This window comes from Saimiri boliviensis, chromosome 5, assembly GCF_048565385.1.
Source record: "Saimiri boliviensis isolate mSaiBol1 chromosome 5, mSaiBol1.pri, whole genome shotgun sequence".
Classification (NCBI taxonomy): Eukaryota; Metazoa; Chordata; class Mammalia; order Primates; family Cebidae; genus Saimiri; species Saimiri boliviensis.
Window position 1 is genome coordinate 74531217 of NC_133453.1, and position 25997 is coordinate 74557213.

At 34.9% G+C, this 25997-nt stretch overlaps 1 protein-coding gene across 7 annotated transcripts in view; it reads left to right on the forward strand.

Moving 5' to 3' along the window:
- Window positions 1-25997, forward strand: part of SCN3A (sodium voltage-gated channel alpha subunit 3) — a 108961-nt gene that overhangs the window by 39480 nt on the left and 43484 nt on the right. For 3 of the 7 annotated variants that reach the window (XM_074399577.1, XM_074399572.1, XM_074399571.1), the window contains 6 exons: window positions 4408-4549; window positions 5866-6072; window positions 13116-13406; window positions 18972-19268; window positions 20357-20489; window positions 22154-22392. In XM_074399577.1, coding sequence (XP_074255678.1) covers window positions 4408-4549; window positions 5866-6072; window positions 13116-13406; window positions 18972-19268; window positions 20357-20489; window positions 22154-22392 — 1309 coding nt within the window. Of the gene's footprint in view, window positions 1-4407; window positions 4550-5865; window positions 6073-13115; window positions 13407-18971; window positions 19269-20356; window positions 20490-22153; window positions 22393-25997 lie in introns of those variants that run through there. The other 4 variants (XM_074399575.1, XM_074399574.1, XM_074399573.1 and 1 more) reach the window with 3 other exon arrangements.

The following is a 25997-nucleotide window of genomic DNA, read 5'->3' on the forward strand; positions in this document are numbered from 1 at the left end:
AGAGAGTAACACTCTGTCCCTTTAACAGTTGTGATGACTAATTATTTAATACACATAAAACATTTGAACTAACACATGGACAATTGTAAGAATTTATTATATGTACCAGCCTGGGCAATAAAGCTAGACCCTGTCTCTACAAAAGAAAAAAAATAAATAAGAAGAAGAAGAGAAAGAAGAAGAAAAGAAGAACCTAGCCAGGCATTGTGATGCACACATGTAGTCCTAACTACTCAGGGGGCTGAAGTAGGAGGATTGCTCGAGCCCAGGAATTCCAAACTGCAATGAGCTATAATTGCTCCACTGTACTCCAGTCTAGGCAACAGGCTGTCTCTGAAAAATGGCCCAGTGCAGTGGCTCACTCCCGTAATCTCAGCACTTTGGACGGCTGAGGCAGGCAGATCATTTGAGGTCAGGAGTTCTAGACCAGCCAGGCCAACATGGTGAAACCCTGTCTCAACTACAAAATACAAAAATTAGCTGGGGTCTGGTGATGCATACCTATAATCTCAGCTACTCTGGAGCCTGAGGCACAATAATCTCTTAAACCTGAAAGGTGTAGGTTGTAGTGAGCTGAGATTGCACCACTGCTCTCCAGCCTGGATGACAAAGCAAAACCCTATCCCCCCAAATTTTTTATAAATAAGAATAACAAACACACTCTCTAAAAAAAAAGAAAAGAAAAGAATTTATTGCATTGCATGTTAACTATTATTTATTATGATGATGATTAACATAAAAGCCCAGATAAAATTTGGGATAAAGTTGATTACTGCATACTTTATTCTGGCTAAACCATAATTATCTGTTCCCTTTAATGAATACTTATTATGGCTTAAGTAACTTACATCAGGAGTCCCCAGCCTTTGTGGCACTAGACTGTTTTGTTGAAGACAATTTTTCTATGGGACAAGGGTGGTGGTGGGTAATGATTTCAGGATGATTCAAGCACGTTATATTTATTGTGTACTTTATTTCTATTATTATTATTATATTTTAATATATAATGAAATAATTGTACAACATAATGTAGAATCAGTGGGACCCTAATCGCAAATGATTCATCTACCTCAGTCTCTGAATGTGCTGGGATTACAGGCGTGAGCCACTGCGCCCAGCCGTTGGTGATGAGTTTTAAATAAAAAACCATTTTGTTTTTAAGTGGCACATTCCATTAAAGAAATAAATGATTTATATTTTACTAAAATTAAAAAGCTCTTCTCTACAAAGACATTCTTAAGATAATGAAAAGACAAGCCACCAACTGGGAAGCAATATTTGCAAAACATATATCTGATTAAAAAAAAAACAAAGCAAAAAAAATAAATAAATAAATAAAAAATGGACTAGGAGCAGTAGCTCATGCCTGTAATCCAGCACCTTGGGAAGCTGAGTGGGAAAGATCAATTGGATCCAAGAGTTTGAGACTGGCCTGGGCAGCATAAGGAGACACTGTTTCTACAAAAAGCAAAAATAAAGAAGTTAGCCAGATGTGGTGTAGTGTTCCTGTGGTACCAGCTAGTCAGCAGGCTGAGGCAGGAGGATTAAGTGAGCCTGGGAGGTTGAGGCTGCAGTGAGCCAGGATCAGGCCACTGCACTATAGGCTGGGCAACAGAGTCATACTCCGTCTCAAAACAAAATAAAACAAAACAAAACAACAAACCAGTGTCCAGATTATCTAAAGAACTCTAAACACTCAAAAACAGGAAGACAAATGGCCCAATTTAAAACTGGCAAAAGATCTGAACAGATACCCCACATAGCTATATACTACAGTTGGCTATTTAGGAGGTAAAAAGTTGCTCAACATTATTTGTCGTTAGGGAATTGCAAACTAAACAACAATGAGTTACCACTGTACGTCTATTAGAATGACTGAAAAATGTATCCGGCAATACCGACTTCCGATGAGGATGCAGAACAACAGGAACAGTCGCTCGTTGCCGGTAGGAATGCAAAACTAGACAACGGCTGTGGAAGACAGTTTGGCAGTTTCTTACAAAATAAACATAGTCTTACCATATGATCCAACAACTGCACTACTAGGTAGTTCACTGACCAGTTTGAAAACTTATGTCTACGCTAAAAAACCTGCATGTGAATATTTATAGCAGCTGTATTCATAATGATCCAAAACTGGAAGCAACCAGGATGTACTTCGGTAGTTACATAGATAAATAAATAGTTATGCCCATATACTAAAATATTACTTAGTGATTAAAAATAAATGAGCTAGGACCATATAAATAGATATTGATGAATGTTAAATGCATATTTCTAAGTGATAAAAAGCCAACCTCAAAAAGCTACATACTGTATGATACCAATTACTTACCATTCTAGAAAAGACAAAACAACAGAGATGATAAGAAAATCAGTGTTTGCCAGGGGTTCATGGTGAGGGATTACCTAGGCGAAGCAAAGGGGATTTTTTTTTTCTAGGGTGAGAACCTATTCTCTAAGGTTCTATAATGGTGAATATGAAACATAATGCATCTGTTAAAACCCATAGACCTTTATAGCACAAAGAGTGAATCTTAATGATATAAATTTAAAATTTTGTGTGTGTGTCAGGTTTGGGGATCCCAGGAAGAAATAGAGAATCTGACAAAAATATAAAAATGTGTTGCAGTATATGAAACAACCTCACTGAAGGAGGTGGAGTAATAACATGCAAACCTAAGTAACTTTGGGAATGAGTGGAGTCTGTAAGACTAAATGTAAAAGGAACAATACTCTAGTTGAAAAGTTGTTTCCAATGATAGTATAGATTAACAATCCTGAAACCACCGTGCATGTGTACCAGTATTGAGCAATTATATGCATATATATATATATATATATATATATATATATATATATATTTGTTCTGTCAGCTGAGAGGGCCTAGACATCCCAGTAGCAATAAACATAGCTCTCACCCAGACCTTGGTTTCTAATATCATTTTCCAATAAAAAGAACTAGGGCTCTTTTCTAGGACTGGGGCAAAAAAATATACGAGATGAGTCTGGAGCAGCTGATAATGCCTAAAAGTAAGGAAGTGTTAAAAATAAACAAATAAACAAAAAACACAACCCACAACTATGGGGTATGTCAAACTGTTAAAGGTGTCAATTGAGTTTCCAATGGCCAAAGATGAAGCAATTTGAGCAAGAAAATAAATGAAATATCATTGAATTATAACCCAAAATATAAAATGAATATCCATGACTACATGTTAATCGAAATGATTGAATACATAAGTAAATCATGAATAATGGACAAGTATCCTGTGCAGAAAAATTTCAAGTAATTTTTGTGCATACTTTGCCCTTAAGATCATAACTGCAGGTTCTTTAAATGTGGTCTGTACACAATGACTTTATTCCAAAGAGCACATATGGAAAAGGAAGAAAAATGAATACAAACACTAACAAACACTAGCTCAAGATAGATGATGAAAGTTAACGTTAACAGTAATAAGTATGCACACTTGGCATGACATGATGTGATGACAATGACCTTTGTAGTCTTCCACCCAAAAATCCATAACCTCAATATAATCATGAGGCAAACATTAGACAAATCCCAATTGAAAGGCATTCTACCAAATATCTGACTAATAATCCTCAAAATTGTTGTGGGCATCAAAAACAAGGAAATTCTGAGAGGCTATCACAGCCAAAAGGAACCTAAAAAGACATCAACACTAAATGTAATATGTATCCTGAATGAGATCCTGGAACAGAAAAATAGGACATTAAGAAAAAAACAGGGTATCTGAATAAAATAGTAACTTTAGGTAATAATAGTGTATTAAGGCTGGGTGCGGTGGCTCACACCTATAATCTCAGTACATTAGAAGGCTGAGGCGGGAGATTGCTTGAGCACAGAAGTTTGAGACCAGCCTGGGCAGCATAGCAAGATCCACCTCAATTAAATAATAACAATGTATCAATACTAAATGGCACGGAATGTACAAGCTCTGTACTATCTTTATACTTTCTCTGTAAATCAAAATTTGTTCTAAAATATCAACTTTACTTGAGACAATTCTACTAAACCGGCTAATGAAATAATTGATTCCCCGCTCTCCAGCTGTTTTCTGGCTTTTAATTTTTAATTATTTATTCTTGCCACTTTGTGAAGAATAGAAAAATGGTTGTCAGAGCCAAACGTATTTGGTTGCTCTCTGACTTTCTAAATGTCTGTAAATCTTTCTTTGTATCTAAATTTTCTATTGGTTTTCCTAGTGAATTTCATGTGGTAAGTTTCACGGTGAGCAATGACCTAAAATGATCTGGAAATGAAAGCAAGACAATTCATCACAGATAGCAACTTTGGGTTTTGAAAATTTCTATAAGTCAAATCAATTGAAATTGCTGTAATTTCTATACTGGCCCTACCTCCATTTCTCTCTCTTATAGCCAGTGCCCAGAAGGATACATCTGTGTGAAGGCTGGTCGAAACCCCAACTATGGCTACACAAGCTTTGACACCTTTAGCTGGGCTTTCCTGTCTCTATTTCGACTCATGACTCAAGACTACTGGGAGAATCTTTACCAGTTGGTAAGGTCCAAATGAGCATGCATAACATTTATTTTTATAAACATATATGAAATGAAAAGCATAGGCCAGATGTGGTGGCTCATGCCTGTGATCCCAGCACTTTGGGAGGCAAAGGTGGGTGGATCCCTTGAGTCCAGGAGTCCAAGACCAGCCCGAGCAACATTGCGAAACCCCATCTCTACCAAAATACAAATATTTGCTGAGTGTGGTGGTATGCACCTGTAGTCCCAGCTACATGGTGGGCTGAGGTGGGAGGATCACCCAAGCCCGGAAGCCAGAGGTTGCAGTGAGTTGAGATCATACCACTGCACTCCAGTCTGGATGACGGAGTAAGACCCCATCTCAAAAAGATAAGAAGAAGAAACAAAGAAAGGCAAAGAAAAGGAGAGGAAAAAGGAGAGGAGAGGAGAAAAAAGGAGAGGAGAGGAGAGAAAAGGAAAGGGAGAGAAAGGAAAGGAAGGGAGAGAAAGGGAAGGAAGGGAAAGGCAAAGGAAGAGAAGGGAGGGAAGAAGGGAAGGGAGGGAGGGGAGGGGAGGGGAAGGGAGAGGAAGGGGAGAGGTTGGAAGGAAGGGAGGGGAAGAGAAGGGAGAGGAGGGGAAAGGAACCTTCTTATAACACTCTGGAATACAGAGAGGGGTCCACTATAAAGCAAGTGTGCAGGAATCCTAATTTATCATTGCGTCAGTACCTATATATGTACACTGAGAAGTTTTTATGTGAAAGGCATTCTTCTAGAACTATGGGGATGCTAAGAACGTTCATGACTCTGAGGAGTTGATAATCCAGTTGTGGGTATACAAACAACACATTAAAACATTTTAAAAATCAATGATCTAGATGTGAAAATTTCAAATTAAAGCTCTAGCTATTAACGGAGGCTGGAAGAGGAGGGAAGCAAAAGTCATCTCTAAATAGTATAGAAAATGTCATCTCTAGTTGATATATAGTCTGCCATCTCTAGATCTAGAGATGGTAGACTGCAATGCAAGTGGAATCCAACTGAAAGGATTTAAAGTTTCAGTGCTCTCTCACTTGTCATATTGTTGCTCTGCATACGAACTCTAATAAAAGCATTATGGTGGGCCTCACATGTGAATTTAAAATGTATTTATATCAAACGAGATTGCAGTCAAGCCTCAAAGAATCTGATTATTATTTGTGTGTGTTGAGCATATTAATACCAACAAATTATTGATTAAAATGAACTGGATGCTAAATAGCTAATCAGTCTACTGACTATCTAACTGTGGTAATCAGATACTTATTTGGAGACATTATACTAAAACACCGATGGAATTATCCCCCATTTCCCCTAGACGTTACGTGCTGCTGGAAAAACGTACATGATATTTTTTGTGCTGGTCATTTTCTTGGGCTCGTTTTATTTGGTGAATTTAATCCTGGCTGTGGTGGCCATGGCCTATGAGGAACAGAATCAGGCCACTCTGGAAGAAGCAGAACAAAAAGAGGCTGAATTTCAGCAGATGCTCGAACAGCTTAAGAAGCAACAGGAAGAAGCTCAGGTACTGAGTGATGAAAGCAAACATTTATTAGTAGTAGTAGTAGTAGTTTCTAAGTAGAAATAGTGTTGTACTATACAGGGTAGATTAGAACTGGCTTTTCATTTTATATAGGCATTGTCATTAGAAAAAGAAAAATATTCAAATCTGAACTAGTTTCTGAAGTTGGAGCCAAATAAACTTTTTAGACACTGTATATAAAGAAATCAGCTAGTGGATAGAAAATACATTAGGGATAAGGTTTACAATTCCATGGAATTGTCTTACGGAACCTAAGAGGGGAATTTATTTTTTTATTTTATTTGGTAAAGAAAGAAAACTGATATTTCCAATTATTAGTGATTCATCCTAATTATGACATTTGAGATTTTGTTCTGAAGTTAGTTGATTTTAAAGGTCGACCAGAAGACTTTATATGTACCTATGCTTAGCAATTCTTAAGGATTTCTGTAGGAAAAAAAAAAAATGTTTGCTATAGCCTATATCAGGATATCAGAAAGGTATCTAAAGTTAGACGTCAAGGTAAGATTTTTATTAACATTAAAGGATATTTGGGCTAGGAGTATAGTGAATGGGGCATTAATGTGTTGAGGAGAAGAGACAGAAACAGAGTACTGTATGAAAACACAGGAGAAAAATCCATATACTGAAAGGTGAAGACTCTTGCAAAGACACAGTAAAAGTCTGATTCATGACAGTTAGGATTATAATTTCTCAGTATCTTTGCCAACATTTGGTATGGCCAGTCTTTCTAATTTTAGCCATTCTAATAAGTATCTCATTGCTGTTTTTATTTTTGTTTTCCTAATTACTAACGATGAGCATCTTTTTCTGTTCTTATTTTCCATCTGTATGGCTTCTTTTATGAAGTGGTTGTTCAAATCTTTAACCCCTCATTTTTTAGTTAGGATGTTCAATTTCTTTCTTCCCTCCCTCCCCGCCTCCCCCCCACCCCAGTTTCTTTCTTTCTTTTTTTTCTTTAATTGTATTTTAGGTTCTGGGGTACATGTGCAGATCATGCAGGATTGTTGCATAGGTACACACATAGCAAGGTGGTTTGCTGCCTTCATCACCCCATCACCTATATCTGGTATTTTGATTCTTTGGGATATAAGTCCTTTATCACCTATATGCTTCTCAAATATTTGAAGTGAAGTTTAACCATTGTATTATTTCTTAGCTTTTTTGTTTAAATCATTCTTTTGGGTCTAAAAATTTTTGCCAAGTCAACACCACAAGTATTTTCTTAATAAATTTTCTTCTAAAGTTAGTTGTATGCTTTAAATTTAAGTCAATAACTCATTTTGAGTTAATTTTTATATATCATATGAATGATATATTGAGATTGTCTAATTATTCCAACTGTGTATAAACAAAATATCCATCCTCCACTACATTGCCTTGAACGTTTGTCAATTATTAGTTGTCCATAGGTGAATGGACTCCATTCTGTTCAGGACTCTATTTCTGGACTCTATTCTGTTCAGTTAATTTATTTGTCCTTTTAACATCAATACCACCCTCTCTTACTCTACCTTTTATGGCAAGTCTTGAAATAAGATAGTGTAGGTCCCCAACTTTTTGTTCTTTGTTTTTTTTTTCCAAAGTTGTTTTATGTCCTTTGTAGTTAGTTCTATGTGAGTTTTAAACTTTATTTGTCCATTTCATTTTGAATTATTTCTATTTCTGTCTTCAAGTCAACTGTCTTTTCTTTTGCTCATTTAATATGCCACTAGTTTCATCCAGTGCATTTGTCATCGGAAACACTATAGTTTTCATCTCTACAAGCTCAATCTGCATCTTTTTTTAATATTTCCTGTATCTCTAATTAACATTGTGAACATACATAATGGAGTCATAACAACTGTTAAAATTTTCTGTCTGCTAATTTGAACATCTGTATCAGTTCTTGGTCAGTTTTGATTAATTTTTCTCTTTATTATGGATCATATATTTCTGCAGTTTTATGTTCCTGACAATCTTCAATTGAATTCCAGACACTTTCAATTTTACTCTTGTGAGTGCTGGATATTTTTGTATTTCCATAAAAATTATTTAACTTTGTTTTGGGACATAGTTATGTCATTTATACGCAATTTGACCCTTTTGTATCTTTAAACCTTTTAAAATTTATTAGGCAGAACCAAATAGCATTTATTCTAAGACTAATTATTCCTCACTAATGAATCAAGACCCTTCCTAATATTCTACCCAATGCCCATTTAAAATGAAGTGTTTACTAGTGTAGAAACAGGCACTATTCTGGCACAGTGCGATTGCTGGCTGGTGTTCCCTCTAATCCTTGGCCTCAGGTAGTTTCTAAGACACATGCTTGGTGAATAATCTTCTCAATACTCAAGGGGTACCTGAGAAGGTCCCTGGAGTTATCTGTCTGCTCAACTCTTCTTCTGTGGTACCCTGTGAACTATAGAGCCACCCTGATTTTCCTGGAGTCAGCTTAATCTCCTCCATTCGGAGGAGTCTGCAGAGATACTTCCTCTATACATCATAGTCTGGAAGTTCCAGTCCATATATTAAGAGCAGCATATAGCTTGCTTGTTTTTCTATTTTCCAATATCTCAAAACATCCTGATCTGATATCCAGTGTCTTCAAAACCACTGTAGCATGTATTTTGTCTGTTTCATTGGTTGTTTCAGGAGAGGATATCTGGTCTCTGTTACTCCATTTTGACCAGAAGCAGAAATCCAAATAATATTTTTATGCACTGACTTTTTTGAGTTTTTTTTTTTTTTTAATGAATGGCTTCACATATTTGAAGTGTTCTTTGGATGATGGTATATACTGGAAATTGGTATATTCACAGTTTAAGTTTTTAATAATTCTGATTTACTTTGAAGATGCAAAACAAATATCAAGTCCTTCCTTAAGGAATTTTTTGGTGAAATTGAGATACTGCAATAAGTTGTTTAGCTGATTATTGAGCTAAACCATAGACTTAGCTTTGGCTGAACACACTGGCTTGACCACTTTCTTGTTACCATTGGTTATAGAGTAGTAATGTGGTTATACCTTATTGATTTTATACAGAAAACTATAAACAAATTTGGTGAAACTTGAAAGTCTTCTAAAATATACCTCATACTTGCCAGAAAGTTCTGCATTTCAATTATTTAAGTTTTATTTGATATCACTAGACATAAAACACATTTATAAGATAATGAAATAAAATAGCTATTTATAGGGCAAATAGTTTATTTCAAAGTTTTAAATGAATGTTATAGAAAATAATATTCATAAATTGCATATAATTATATTTTAAAGCACTGGGTTTTTCTATTAGCATTAATAAAAGCAGACAAATTAATGTACTTGAAAATTCTACACAGATAACAAACTACAGAAATGAGTTTATTCTAAATGCAGCCATTTTAGGGTAAAATATGGCATCAATTAAGAGTATGGTCTTTTTGAACTTAGAAATAAACATGCACTATGTCTGGCAGAAGTTTAAAGAACCTAAATTATCTACTTATGATTAGTTTGGTTAAAAAATATCAGTCCTATCTCAGTTACTGAATTTTAGTGACCAAAACATCACAATTTGATTCAACTTTAGCTTCATACATACAAAATTTAAATTTAGCTAAGGTAAAGTGTTTTAATACTGATCAGAGTGGCACACTGCCAAATCCATTTAAGTTCCATATTGACAGCATAGGCAGTGATCACCAGTAAACTGTCAGTGTTGAAGCCAGGAGGAGGTTGGAGGCAAAGAGAGAGAATTAGTGCACTTATGAGATCATTTATGCTTCAGTGTAGCTTAGTCTTGCTAACCACCTGTGACTCTACAGAAGTTGCTATCTAGCCAATGACTTCATAAAGGCTGGCATCACTTCCATCTTTGTTTATTATTGATTGAGGGCCCACCTCGGGGTAGTCATTGCGTAGGCATGAAAAAATAATGTGGAGAAAGACAAACCCTGCAAACAAATGAATGTTTTGTCCTAGATGATTCTAATTGAGTTTGGCATTTGAATTGTGATCTTTAAGTGTCTAATGTTGCCCAGCTTAGTGTATCCCATAGCAATCTATGTTGCTCTGATAGGAAAAAAATTTGGGAGTAAGCTCTAGAACAAAATTCAAAATAGTAGCTTTTAAGAGATCTAATATAATTCAGGGTAGAATAGAAATAGGTATATTTGATGTCATGTAGCTTTGAATGGGATTTTAACTGGATTATATGTGTAAAGTGAATGAAGTATTAGTTATGTGGTTATATTTTTATGGACACACAGATACAGTGAGTTACAGAGTCTATTTTGAATCACACAGAAATATTATAAGAAAATGTTATTTCCTGAGTAAATATTAAGTGAAATTTTTTATTTGTTACAAGAGGAATTCAGCAAATCGGCTGTGAAAATAACACTATTATTCTAATAAGCAGGACATTGATAGTGTTGTTGGGCATAAACAGGTACACAGACATGATAGATGACAGGAAACATCTGCCTTTGAGGGAATTGGCAAATCACTGGAAGTGGAATAAGTGACAGATTTGAGTTGATGAGTGACACAGAAAATGTGTCGGAGGTTACCTTTGTTGCCTTAGAAATATGTTTTGGTTTTGAGTTATTTGAACTGTTACCCAGAATAGGTAGGGAAATAATGTCTTATACAAAACAAAGTTTGGGGCCGGGTGCAGTGGCTCATGCCTATAATCCTAGCACTTTGGAAACCTGAGATGGGTAGGTCACTTGAGGCCAAGAGTTTGAGACCAGCCTGGCCAACATGGTGAAATCCTGTGTCTACTAAAAATATAAAAATTAACCGGACGTGGTAGCTCATACCTGTAATCCCAGATACTCAGGAGGCTGAGGCAGTAGAATCACTTGAACTCAGGAGGTGGAGGTTGCAGCGAGCCATGATCACACCATTGCATGCCAGCCTGGGTGACAGAGTGAGACTCCATCTCAATAATAATAATAATAATAATAATAATAATAATAACAAGAAGTTTGGAAGTGATTTAAATGAACGTAAGTGTTAGAATTATGGTAAGGCAACATTACCAGCACTTCCTTTGTTTCCAGGGACAAACAAGTCAGTAAATGATTAACACTCTGTGTTGTGTGTTTGCGTCTATATGAAATGGAAACGAGAAATAAGAACTTTATTTGGATAAGAAAGGGTATATATATATTCACTATTTCAACAAATGGTATGTGTTATGTGCCTCATGTATCAAGCACTGTGTAACTATATTTAACTTGTTACAGACAAATGATTCATTTATTCACTTTATTTTGCATATATAAGAGTTATAAAACATACTTAATATTTCTCATTTTACATCATGGATTATATTAAAAGTGATGCTGATGATCAATAATTCAATTAAAAACCTGGATATATGACTACATACAATTTTATAAATATCCAAATTCTGAATTAGTATTTCATTTAAATGTTGGACATTGTCTTACATCGTCTTAAATCTGAGCTTCCATTGTGAATACAGTGCTTAATATAAATAAATATCTGTTACATTTTATGTGTTGCTTAGTCAAACACTTAAATTTACATATTTATTACTATGGTTCCTTGCCTGAGACCATTGTAATCCTAGAGAATTTGCAGCATAGTAATTTTAGATTTAAAATCTTTATAAAATTTTAACATGAGGTTTAAAAATGAAAACTACTTAGAAAGGTTTGCCTCTTCTCAGGAGTGATGGAAACATAAAGCACACAGTGTTGTCAAAACATTAGAAATGGGTTTTATCTTCATTTCTTCCTAAAGTATGTTGTTATATAGACTGTTATGACAGAGTCTTTTATGATGCCTTGAAAAGTTAAGGCTAAGTATGTCTTGTTCTTCCTCCACCTCTACCCCAGTGTCTGAGACAACTGCTAGCAAAATACCCTTCTAAATCATTTTTCACCGATTATTTACTAAGCCCTTTTTATGTCAGGTGACATACTAGTCACTGAGCATGCAATGGTACAATTTCTATCTAGCTTATAGTTGGTGGAAAAGATAAACAATGTGGTATATTAGTTAGAGTTGTTTGTATTTAATGATGACATATGTAGAAAGTCTAACTGAAATTGTCATAATTTAATTATTTCCACTTATGTGGTTGCATTTACAAATAGTAATATACTTAATGAGAACTCAGCTTTGATATGCACCATATTGTTTAATATCCTCTGTATGTTATTGCTAGATCATTTTTAGTCTAAAAATAGTATTTGTCATATTTCACCTCAGAGCTGACTGTGTTTCATTAGCAGGTACAGAAATTCAAAGTGCTTAAGAATATTTAGTGCTAAAATATGGAAAGAAAATATCTGAAGAAGTTCTCATAATCCCTTAAATGAATTTATGTGTTGCTATGTTTATCACTTGTTATTATTTAGAATATTACATAATTTATAAACATTTAAAATTTTAAAGTTATATGTAATAAATTCTCTGTGAGTAACACAACCACAGAGAGTGAACTACAGTCCTAAATGTAAATCAAACGAAGGAAGAGGATAAACTAGCCAATACATTCTTTTACTTCCATCTGGAGGCAAAATAGTAGACACTTTAAATGTTTTGAGCTCACAAAAAAGAAAAGAAACAGTATTTTGTACTGGATTTAGAGGGAAAAAATTACCACTCAGTTGCTCACAAGTGCACACAGGAGGAAACATTTTACAGTTGGAATCAGAATAGTAGTCAGTTGAGCAACCACCACTAAGAGAACATTTGCTTTTTAAAGCATAGAAGATACTTTGAAGAGAACATTGCACCCTGAAAAAAAGAAAAAAGAAAAGAAAGAAAGAAAGGCAATCTAGAAGATAGATAAAACTAGACTTTTCTTGCCCTAATCCATACACTAGCATATTGCTTCGTATGATTTAAAATGTAAGGGTCATTGTTAAGTAAACTGTTTTGATGAGGCAAAATAAAAGGACTAGAAGGTACAATTTTCACTTATAATTGATGAGTCTTAAATGGCAACGTTTTACCCAGACTCAACTGTTTTCAAAGCTCTGTGTTCTAAATAGTGCCTGGCTTCGTTTCACAACAGGCAGTTGCAGCAGCATCAGCTGCTTCAAGAGATTTCAGTGGAATAGGTGGGTTAGGAGAGTTGTTGGAAAGTTCTTCAGAAGCATCAAAGTTGAGCTCCAAAAGTGCTAAAGAATGGAGGAACCGAAGGAAGAAAAGAAGACAGAGGGAGCACCTGGAAGGAAACAACAAAGGAGAGGGAGACAGCTTTCCCAAATCTGAATCTGAAGACAGTGTGAAAAGAAGCAGCTTCCTTTTCTCCATGGATGGAAACAGACTGACCAGTGACAAAAAATTCTGCTCCCCTCATCAGGTATGATCTTCTACTAAGTGCTTTGGTTTCTTTGTCATTGCTATTGCTTTTTAACTGTTGTATTTTGTTTTGGTACATTTTTGTACTATCTGACTTCAGTGAGGGACAGGGAACTAATATTTAATATAGTTGTTTAAGTTCTTATCAAAGATTGTCTTCCAAGGGATTTTTCTTCAACCATCAATAACATGTTCACTATTTTGAGACTGATACATATATGCAACCTATACCATAAGACTTCTCAAGGAGAGTTTTGGAATCTCTTGTTTACATTTTCCATTTTGAGATCCCTGATAAACCTATTTTCTTTGACAATGGGTTTCTGCCTTTGTTATCCAAAGTTGTGATTGTAACATACATACAAATTGTGAAAAGAAATGCTTTTTGGGTTTTGTCTTTATCCTTTGATATGAGAATTGGACTATGGTGAGTCTCCATTTTGCTTGCATAGGGTCATGCCATGATACATTAGAATGAAATTACGACCTAAATGTTCTCGAAGAGAACAGAATCAAAGTTGTCTATTTTTGCTCTGATATAATGCCAACTACCTGGTTCTTCAGCATATTTTTAAGTAAAAGAGTAAAAATTAGTTTCAACTATTTGTTGGTTAGTAAGTTTTATAGATTATTAAGTTAATATATTGTTTATATTTGTATAATGTAAAAAATAGTTATAAAATCTGTGATAAGTACAATTATGGTTTTGAACACTATTTGGCACCATTAGAATTCCATGTACTATGAATTGCAAATGCTTCTAATTTTAACAATCTTGAGTCAGAACTATACCCTAAAAATAATGCTTCGAGAGATAATATATAAATTAACTTAATCAAAACTACAATCAACAAAGAAGTATGTTATCTTTTTCATAAAGAAACTTCTAAAAAAAGAAAGCAGAAGTAATAAACACAAAATTCAACACAGTATTTACTTTTGGTTGGGAGGAAAGATAATAAATAAATTCTCAGTGAATGTTTTATTATCTATTTTTAATATGTTAACAAATATTTTTAAAGAAAAAAGTAGACTGTATTAATAACTTACTGTATTCTCATATTAGAACAAAATGGACATGAATACACAGAGTTATAAGATAAAAAACCATTTTTCTGCAGAGAATGTCAATATCAAGAAATTCAACTATTGCTATCTTACGTAATACAATATGAAACACATTATCAAATTAGTATAACATATTTGGAATTAGCTTGAAGCTCTGGAGGGCAACTCGGTTTCCCAGATCAGACTTTTTATTTCTTAACAGTCACTTTTGATATTTGGAAATTATTAAAGCTGTTAGGAGTTATTAGAATTAGAAGTATATGAGACTATAGCATAATGATCCTATAGTGAAAACAAACTTTTGGGTTCATAGCTCAACTCCAAACTAGATCTTGACCTTGGTCAAGTCATTTGTACTTTGTAAATTTTTGTAAAATACAATAAGAATTCCTACATTAGAGAGTTGTAGGAGACTAAGCAATATATGGAAAGTCTGTGTGACAATAAGTCTCTTATTAAGTTAAAATTGGTAAATGAATTTCAAATGAGGGAAACAAAACTTTTGAGTAGTTTTAATTATTCACAAATGTATATACCTAGTTTGACAGCAGCGTTATTTCCTTTATTGTTTCATCATTTTGCTCAAATAAAAGTTTGTAGATTAGTTCATTCAGTCCAATTCACAAATATTTATTGATCGCCAATTACGTGGCAAGCGTAGTTCTAGATGCTGAAAATACCTCAATGAACAAAAGAGACTCAATTCACTGACCTCATGGAATTTTATTCTAAAGGAGACAGACAATAAACAAAATAAATAAGTTACAGACTATGCTAGAAGATTAAAAAAATGTTAAGGGGAAAAAAAGTAAGCAGGAAAAGAGGAACAGGAGCCATAATTGAAGGTAAAATTTTAAATAGGGTGATTTAGAATTACTTCACTAGTAAGACAGTTTGGCAAAGATTTGGAGGAGACAAAGGAAGAGGCTACCTTCTGAAACAGGACTCTAAGCTGATGAAAGAGAAAGTACAAAACCCTGACATGGTCACATGCCTGGAGTGCTCAAGGAGCAACTGGTAGACCTAGTTTGCCAGAGCTGGGTGAACCACAGATAGACAAGAGAAAAGAGGTTAGCTGACAGCCAGTGTGTTAATACTAAAAACAGAATCAGTACATACATATATTATCTGTCGTTCATTGTATATTTGTGAATAGACAGAAGATAGATGGATAGATAATTTCAAAAGTGAAAAAAAGAATTTAATTAGTGTTAAATTTGTATATCCTAGCAAAGACAGCCTAAGAGCATTAACACAACTAACAAGCAGAAATATACCATAAATGGTTTACAATTTCTGATTCTATAAACAGAAAAGAACTCTGGTAGAAAGAGAATCAGTGAAGGTGGTGGGGACGAAAAGCCTAAGATAGACAGTAAATACTGCTCAGATCAAATACATCTTCTGAAAATGTCAAAGCAGAGAGGCCATAAATTGTGGGTACTCTGCCTTCCACTCGCATAAATTTCAAATGTTATTTTATGTTTATTACATTATGTTATTTTTAACTAGGTAATACATGTTAGTAGTACAAAATAAAGAAGTATTTAAAAGTATAAAATGAAACCTCAAAATGCTAAGTACTTCTTCCTACAGAGACTCACTTACTTGTTCCCACTAGAACATCTTAGAATTCGCCGCATCTTTTTACATCTTGACTTTTCCCAACTCACTTTGAATCCAAACCCTACATGCACGATTGTGTCTTACAGATCTAATTTCTTCTATTTTCCCTTTTGTTAATGAAAATTAATAAACAATCTATATTTGTCTTCTGGGAACAAGATGAAAAAGATACCTGGGAAATATCTTTTGACATCCCTAAGGCAAAGAAAGATGGCCTTTCCCTCCTTAAAACATTAAAGCTGGTTTTCCCTAGAGAAAGTGTTGCCGCGGCTGTGGGTATTCCCTCCACTCTGCTGCATCTTCCAGTGAGTTATTTTTGGTTTATTTTCTCTGAATGCTATTTCTGTTATCTTCTTTTTCCATCTCTGTTGCCTTGAAAGCTGTGCTCACACCCATTATTATGCATTCCAAAGACTGAATAGAAGTTTCAAATAAACTCAGAGGTCTGGAATGCCTTTGAAAATACCTGACATAAAAATACCCAAATTAAACACGTGTCCCAGATACATAATGGATGTACACACATCCCACATACTCCTAACCAATTTTGTTTAGACCAATTTTCAGTTTCAAGAGACAGTTTCAGAACATAGGTATACTGAGGTGATTACACTGAGCCATCCTAGGGATTAATGTAAGACCAAGTTAGCATGTCTCTGAGTGTAGGATGAGGTCCACCATCTATTAGAGTCACCTGGAATGCATCTGGAAAATTCATGTTCCAGAGTCCTATCTGCTACTTGCTGAATTCCTATTCCAAAAAGCTGGGACCTAAAAATATATGTATTTTTTTAACTCTCAGTGTGATTCCAGTATACTCAAACATTTCAAAACACTAGTTCTGGGCTGGGCATGGTGGCTCACGCCTGTAATCCAAGCCCTTTGGGAGGCCAAGGTGGGCAGATCACCTCAGGTCAGGAGTTCAAGGCCAGCCTGACCATCGTATTAAAACCCTGTCTTTACTAAAAATGCAAAAATTACCCAGGTGCGGTGGCAGGCACCTCTAGTCCCAGCAGCTCAGGAGGCTAAGGCAGGAGAATAACTTGAAACAGGAGGTGGAGATTGCAGTGAGCCGAGACTGTGTCACTGTACTCCAGCCTGGGCGACAGAGCAAGACTCCACCTCAAAACAATAACAACAACAAAAACACTAGTTCTGGATATAACTGTTATTATATTGATCATTTAAATGGAGTCTGAGAAAATTAAAGGCATTAGCATTCTTTATTAATGGAGGGTGAATTGACATCTTCACATGATCTAATCTCTTGACCACTTTGCTATAATCACTCTACTGTCTGCCCTTCGGTAGTCAAACCTGCTACAGGAATTGAGTGTCACATAGACACAGGCTCCGATGGACAAGCTGGACAGCCAATAGTAACTGTGGAAAATCTAACCAAATCCAAAGGAACAGAGCACTTTTTACTGAATAATATCCTTCCAGAATATCACTGGGACAGAAAACAACAAAGATTATTCTGGTGCTTTGCAGTCTGGGAAAAGCCATAAAAATAAAGCTAAAAATGGTACCTAAGAAAATCAGCATGACCTAATTAGGCAGAGGAACCAAAAATACATTTGACAGAGTCTGCCTTTTCTGTTTTTTCCACTAAAATCATTTTATTTGGATTTACACTAAAGCTTAGAAGAAAGAGAAGATCCAGGAATATTTGCTGCTGGCATATGCATATGTATATGTATGTATGTATATTACCCTGGCTGTGAAGAGAAGTAGGAAAGAAAAAGAGAGAGCAAGGAAGAATGCTATTGTTCATCATCAGGGGAGAAAACAAATATTCTGCAGACTAAATAGAGATGTTTTTGAAAACTATTCACAAGACTAGAATACACACAGAATTAGTTGGGGTTGCTAGTTTAAAATCCTTTCAAAATCTGAAAGAGGGAACGTCAAGCTAATTCCTCATTTTCTGGTACTAGGAAATAGTTTGCTTGATTTATTTAGGAATAGCTGTAACAAAAACGTTTTTAAATTGTCTCCTTCTTTTTAATATAATTAAAGTAAAATCAGAAGTATATGCTGTTTTTTACACCACCCTCTGGTGAAGTCATGTTATATGTCTTGCTTTTATATGCCAGTGTTAAATTTTACCCAAGAAGAATAATTTATGTAGCAGTTTAGGAATCCTCTCTGTTGTGCTTGCTATGACGTATAGTCTCTCAAATAAGGTGAATCATTGGTTGCCATTTGGGAAACTGTTAGCAAATTTGGAAGACAACGTTGTAGGTAAGTTTCGTGACTTCTCTTCCCATGTGAGTAGAGACAAACAGTTTCAGAGAAAGAGTAAACTACATCTCTTTCAGAATTCAAAAGAAGAGAATGGAAAAACAGTCGTTTTTTTTTTTTTAAAAATAATTATCTTGAAATATTTGCTATACTGCAACATTTAAAACAAATATTTTAAATTTAAGACAATATTCTCACATGAGCCAAAATTTATTCTCCAGGTTGCAGTCCCTTCAGATGATAGCATTAAGAAGTAGAAGCTACTTACTATTTCTTTAACCACCACCCCCACCAAAAGAAATCATTTATCCCCTTCAGCATCCGGTCCCTAACCTATAGCATTATGATAACCCAATCCACCTCAAGTGAAGACTAAATGAAGTGGTTGTACACTTGGTAAATTGCAAATCAATATTGTTAGTCAGAAAAACACTTTTTGTCCTTAAATTTGCTTTAATAAAAATATCAAAATATATGTGTCCTCTATAAATTTTTTTATCCATGTTTAAGGGCAAGACTATTCTAACCCCAAAGAAAATAGATCCTGTAATGTTAATACTTCTATTAAATAATTGTGTTTTCCCCCACTCCCATCCCATTCTTTTCCTTTTTGCTTTCTCCGCAGTCCCTGTTGAGTATCCGTGGCTCCCTGTTTTCCCCAAGACGCAATAGCAAAACAAGCATTTTCAGTTTCAGAGGTCGGACAAAGGATGTTGGATCTGAAAATGACTTTGCCGATGATGAGCACAGCACATTTGAAGACAGCGAAAGCAGGAGAGACTCACTGTTTGTGCCACACAGACATGGAGAGCGACGCAACAGTAACGTTAGTCAGGCCAGTATGTCATCCAGGATGGTGCCAGGGCTTCCAGCCAATGGGAAGATGCACAGCACTGTGGATTGCAATGGTGTGGTTTCCTTGGTGGGTGGACCTTCAGCTCTAACGTCACCTACTGGACAACCCCTCCCAGAGGTGATAATAGATGAACTAGCTGATACTGACATTGTTCACCAATTTGAAATAATCAAAGCCTGGCCAGTTTAGGCTGTCTGTTATACGGTCCTGCTTCCTCAAAATGAAAGTCGGTAAAAATAATACGTGATTAATCAAAGGGAAAACAATAGAATCTTGAGAATCAATTGAATTGTATGGGACTATTAGCTTCTGTTGAATGGGAATTAATGGTAAGGAACCATGCCTTTAGGTTAAAAGGGCCCAGTTTTTAAGAGTCTGGTATAAAACACATGTCTGCATATTTGGGAGATCTACCAAGACAAACAATGGACTTTTGACAATCAAATCAGAAGTATATTCACCCAGAATTGTATAATTATCTATTCATATTCTGGAAAATTCCATATTCCTCAAATTAAATATTGTAACAACCAATTTGTTGATAATGGACAGTTTCATACAACTGTCAATATTTACAGTGCTATTTCAAAATAACTCTAAAATGTGTTGATTTTTTAATAGGATGAGATATAGAAATAATTAAAGAAATTTCAGGAAAGCACACACATTTCATCGTACATCTGTGTTTGTGCATGGAAAAAGTTGGCCCACATACGTCAATATTGTCAATATAGTCTCAAAGAAAATAACTCAGCCTTGAGACTATATAATCATAGTATTTATGGGGGGAATATTGATTTGATTATTAATCATTGATAGAAGATTAAAAAAATAATTTTCAACTGAATGAAATAAAATAATGAATGACTTTAGCATGTTTACAGCAAATGAAAATTCTGGCAGGTTAAAATATTTCCGTAATATAATTGTGTTATACAACTGCATCCAGCTGGTGAATTCTTCTTAAAGAGTACTACCTGCAATAACTTTTTTAGGAAAGTGTTTATAACTTAACAATAACTTAATATTTTATTATTCCTTGAAAAGTCTTACCTGGAAAAATTGCATGTAGCATGATTTGCCAAAGAAATGCTATGTGGTATTGTACTAGTTATTGGAAAGAGTGGTTTGAGCAATCAGTATTTGGTTTGCAGGGCACCACCACTGAAACGGAAGTCAGAAAGAGAAGGTTAAGTTCTTACCAGATTTCAATGGAGATGCTGGAGGATTCCTCTGGAAGGCAAAGAGCAATGAGCATAGCCAGCATTCTGACCAATACAATGGAAGGTAAGAAGCACTTCATGAAACAGTCAACTTTCTGTGATTATGTGTTTTGTGGAACTATTTCTTCTTTTCATGGAGTTTCTGAAGACTATTCCCAGCTCGAAAATATGTATTAGACCTAAGAATGTGATATATGGAGTGTATTATCACATTGATTACAAAAACTAATATTGGCCTAATTTCTTTTTGACTTGGGTCTCTATCTTGCTTGCAGAGTGATATTTCACCACTTGATATTATATCAATGAGGATTTATCCTTATGTTATGTTACTCATATGCAAATAGAGTAAACTCTTCTGCCTTTGTAAGTCTTGGTATATAGAAGCATAAGGAAACATTTCTTTCAGGCTTTAGTCTGTTCTTCAGGCATAGAGGTGTTTATGGCATTGTGGGAGTGCTTGAATGAGTTGGACAAATCAAAACCTGTGCTACACGCTGACCGAGACCCTAAAAAAGGGTCTCTCTTCCACCTTCTACATACACAGCAACCATTACATTCCTCCAAAGGACCCCTGGACACAAATGCTTATAGATTTTTGACACACAGGAATGGGCAGCAATCATTCATACATTAAACTTTTCTATACATCACACAGTCCTCACTCCTTGAAGTTTGGAGAGAGAATATATTAGTAGTGCCCTTTTGTAGATCAATTATATGTCAATTCTAATATATATTCTTTAGAAAATATCAATTACATTTTATATCATGTCTTCTTGTTGAATTAGATATACAGTCACAATAGTTATTTTGTAACAGGCCTCCATTAAAATTTCAAATAACATTTTAAATATATGATACTAAAATTCTAAAAGATATGTATAACCCACAAAAGTAGATTTGAGTCTGAATCTATACGAAAAAGAAGGGCATACTACATTCTCATTGTGTGTAAGATCAATGTTGATATGGAAACAATGAGAAGAGAGAATAGTTCATACATGTTATCACACAGGGGATCATAGCTTTAGGCAATGTTTTTAAAAAGGTACTTTCAGAAGAAACAATCATTATTTACACTTTTTTTTTTTTTTTTTTTTTTTGAGATGCAGTCTCGCTCTATCATCTAGGCTGGAGTGCAGTGGTGTGATCTCGGCTCACTGCAATCCCCACCTCCCAGGTTCAAGCAATTCTCCTGTCTCAGCCTCCTGAGTAGCTAGGATTACAGGCACGGGCCACCACACCCGGCTTATTTTTGTATTTTTAGTAGAGACGGGGTTTCACCATTTTAGTCAGGCTGGTCTTGAACTCCTGACCTTGTGATCTGCCCGTCTCAGCCTCCTAAAGTGCTGGGATTACAGGTGTGAGCCGTAGCACTTGGGCAATTATTTAAAATTTTAATAGTTGTGTAATGCTTATTTAAAATTCTGTTTGGAAAAAGAGAATGCAGCAATTTAACGGAGGATAACCTAGTCATTTTAAAGCAAACTATTAAATTCAAAGTGTTTATTTTCTGTATTTAAAAGAGAAAAAAAGTCAATCTACATGACATTTTAATGAGCATTTTATGAAAATATTTAATAGGATTGTCTTCTCAAGTTTCTCAAGTAATATGAACTCTTTTCAAATATAAGCATCAATTTTGTTGAATAATGTAAAATCTACTAGCAGTAATAACCCGTTTTTATTGCTATTTACTACTCTTCCTCTTTGTGGTCCCTCCAGAACTTGAAGAATCTAGACAGAAATGCCCACCATGCTGGTATAGATTTGCCAATATGTTCTTGATCTGGGACTGCTGTGACGCATGGTTAAAAGTAAAACATCTTGTGAATTTAATAGTTATGGATCCATTTGTTGATCTTGCCATCACTATTTGCATTGTCTTAAATACCCTCTTTATGGCCATGGAACACTACCCCATGACTGAGCAATTCAGTAGTGTGTTGACTGTAGGAAACCTGGTAAGTACATTTGAAGTTTGCTTACTTAACTTTGGCAGAGGTGGGACAGATAGACCAAAGAGAAAGATATATCTGTGCTGACCCCCAAAATTATATCCTCTTTCCTCATAGAAAGAAATATCTAAGGAATTTACAGGGAATCTCAAAGACACAGCCTAAAACTCAACTGATGTGAATGCTGATTGTTTAGGCCAATGTCTGTGCTGATTGATCGTGGTGTCTTACCAGTCCAGCTGTAAACATCTCAAAATCTTTACATTTGTTCTTGCTGGAAATGTAGGTCCAGATAAACCAGGAAGATCTAATTCTGGCTCCACAAACATGTGGTTTTAACCCACACAGCCTCTAAAAATGTCATGTCCATTGAAGAGATGACCCAAAGAGTGATATATATGGAAAAAAAAAAAAAAAAAAACATTGTTTCGAATTAACTACCTAATAAAAAGCTTCAGTGACATTCTGACAAGAAAACAAATAGTTGGTTAATTTGCATTTGTGATTTAGCCATACCTTTGGTTCAAATTACTGAGCATGCACCTGTGTCTGTCTGTACTGATCGAAATAGGTGAATAAGTAAAAAATGGTTCACATATATTATTAATCTAGATCTTTATCTCTAGTAACTCAAATGAACTTGGAGCAAGGGATAGTAGGAAAACTGGAATGGAGAAAAAAGGTAGACTAACAAAGTAAAGAGCAGTATTGCAGTCTGACTTCAGGAACAATTTTCATTAAGGGCTTAGATAGGGCCCCTCGAGTTCACTGCATCATTTGTCTTTAGCTCAGCAAACGTTCAATAAGAGCTCACTGATTTTACATCTTACAACCTGTGCACTGGAAAAAGCCTCTCTTTTTGTGTCTCGTTTCAAAGACTCTCCTTGGAGCACTCTGGCATAATTTGAGTCAGATGCTCACCTATCATGTAATCAACCTTGACAGAGGGTGGGATCACACTGAAAACATGGCGGTCCTGAGGAACCGTGGATGGAGGAGCAATTGCCAACAGAAAGGGGAAAGGAAATGCTGGGCAGACAATTGGGTAAATGTATGTCCTCATACGTGACCTCAACTTCTCTGCATTATTTGACTCAGTAGAACACCCACCATATTCTTGAGATTTTCTTAATCTTTGGCAAAGGCCATGTCCCATTTTTATTTTGTTTCTCTCAGTGTTTACATGGTGGTCACTCAATAAATAACCCACTGGTTGATTCCTACCCAAAGAGGCTGCTTCGGGTAGCAAGATTCTGCAAAAGAACACAGGCTTTGCAGTTGAGTGGAACTGAGTTTGACCTTAGTTGTCAGTGCTTACTAGTAATATGGCCTATGGACAAGTCTGATAAACAATTTGAGTCTTTGTTTTCTATTATGGAAATGAGTGTAATAATGCCCTTCGCTTAGAATTGCTGTGAAGGTCACATGAGGTAATGTGAAAGCACCTAGACTGTGTCTGGCATCTAGCATGTGCTCAATAAACAGTTTCCTTCCTCATATATATGCTATTAACCTTTTAGACCTTTCTTTGAAATAATGATGGAAAATATTTCTGGTGTAGTTCTTGTATTTTTCCCAGGATATTGTACAGTTAGGAAAGTTAAACAGGTGAAGGAAGATTTTGGAAATTTGCCAGAGTGAAGCAGAAAATTAAGTTTTACAGAATTCCAGTGTTGAAGCAGTAAAGTATGGAAGCACAGGATAAGAGAGGCTGGATTATAAGATGATTGAATGAAAAAGCACTAGACAAAAGCACCAAATCTAGGTCCTGGTCTAAGTGTTCATGTTAAATATGTGTGTGTTTTTGAAAAGTCACTTAGATTCCGGAGTCCATTTTTTCAACACACATATAAACAATGAGTGTGTTGGACTAAATGACTTTTTATGTATGTCCCAGTTCTACAATGCTCAAATTATTGCATACTGCCTTATATTATACATGAGAACATTGAATTGTGGAATTTTCTGTCTTAACTTAGATCAATGTGCCCATTTTTGTATTCTGTTTCTGCAGTACATAAAAATTCCATCACTTCCTTGATGATTAGATTAATCAAATTTGAGTATCAAGAGACTGTGAATCTCAATTAAGTTTCTCTATGGTGCTCTGTATTTTTTGGAGTATTTTCTTGTTTTTTAACCATTATAACATGCATGCACCCACCTTAGGTATTGAATAAGCAAGAAATAGCCCATCAATCATAGTAGATTAGACATCTTCATCCTAACAAACATTTCCGACTTACCTAACAATGCTAAAACTAGACTAAAATGTACCAAAAATAATCCCATTGATTTGTAGGGCCTAAACCAAGAACATTTACAGAGATATAGCTGTCATTTTTGAATTGCAAGTTGTAATAAAAATATTATTTTTAATGAAAAGTTTCATGGTGGGATTACATTTTTAGATAAGTGTAACTTTAGGGTGTATGTTTTTAAAGGCATGAGATCTAGTCATTTTAGAAGAGCTGAAAAGATCACCTTACGATGTTCTATAAAAAGAGATATTTGTAGATTATTTACCTGGATGGTTCTAGCTCACTTTAAATAATATATTTCCATCATCAGAGTGCCTATTTCAAATAATAGCTGCCTCTAAAATTTTATACAAGAAATAAAATTTGTATACTTAGAACATACTTTGCATTTATCAGGCAAACTCACTCTTTGAAAAAAATTGTTGATGTGTTATTCTGTAAAATGAAAAATATATTTTTCACTGGGCATTTCACCATATATCTGGATTTTCGTGTACTAGGCTTGCTTAAAATACATTTTATTTTTATTTGAGTAAACAGATGACTGACTACAGTTAGGCTGGTTTTTGTTTGTTTGTTTGTTTTTTGTTTTTTGTTTTTTTTTTTTAATTCTGTGGTGGGTATTTCCCTTTGATCTTTCTGTGATTGGAAAAAATGAAATGTTAGCTGCATTTATACATTTGTAAGAGTGGATCACGATTTATTTTAAGCAATCTGCTGTTTTAGGAAACCAAATAATTGTTATACTGCTATTTTGACAGAATTCCTTTAAGTTAAAGGCTGATTTATCTTGGTAAATGCTAAGCTTGACTTTATAGTCATAAAATGCAACTTGTAACAATAGCGAATTAAGAGAATTGCTTTAAAAGAGTTTCTGTGAGAGTTATTTTATAATTCTTCATGTCCTCTCTCTCTCAGCCTATCGTTTGGAGTTAAAAAAAAATGCGTTTGTTTCATTGTTTTTCTTTCTACTGTCAAATACACATTTATCTAGCCACTCGAGCGATTTATTAATCTTAATTACATGTATATGCATATTGAGTATGTTTTCCTGCTGGTTTCAATTAAATCTGCAGTTTCTTACTCTGCTAATTCTGAGGCATGCATCCAGAGATCATTATTATAAACCATTTGTGGCAAACTCACTCTTGTTTCTGGAATGTTTATAAAATCGTAGAAGTAAGATGGTGTTCCTTACAAAATACAAAATCAAAAACAAAATACGGTTTTTACCAAATCAATTTTAATAACTTTAAGTAATATGTGGATTTGTTCCTGATGTGATACTACCAAGAAATAAATTTAGTTGTATGTTAGAAATGTCATATACCAAAAAGGGCAATGATTCAG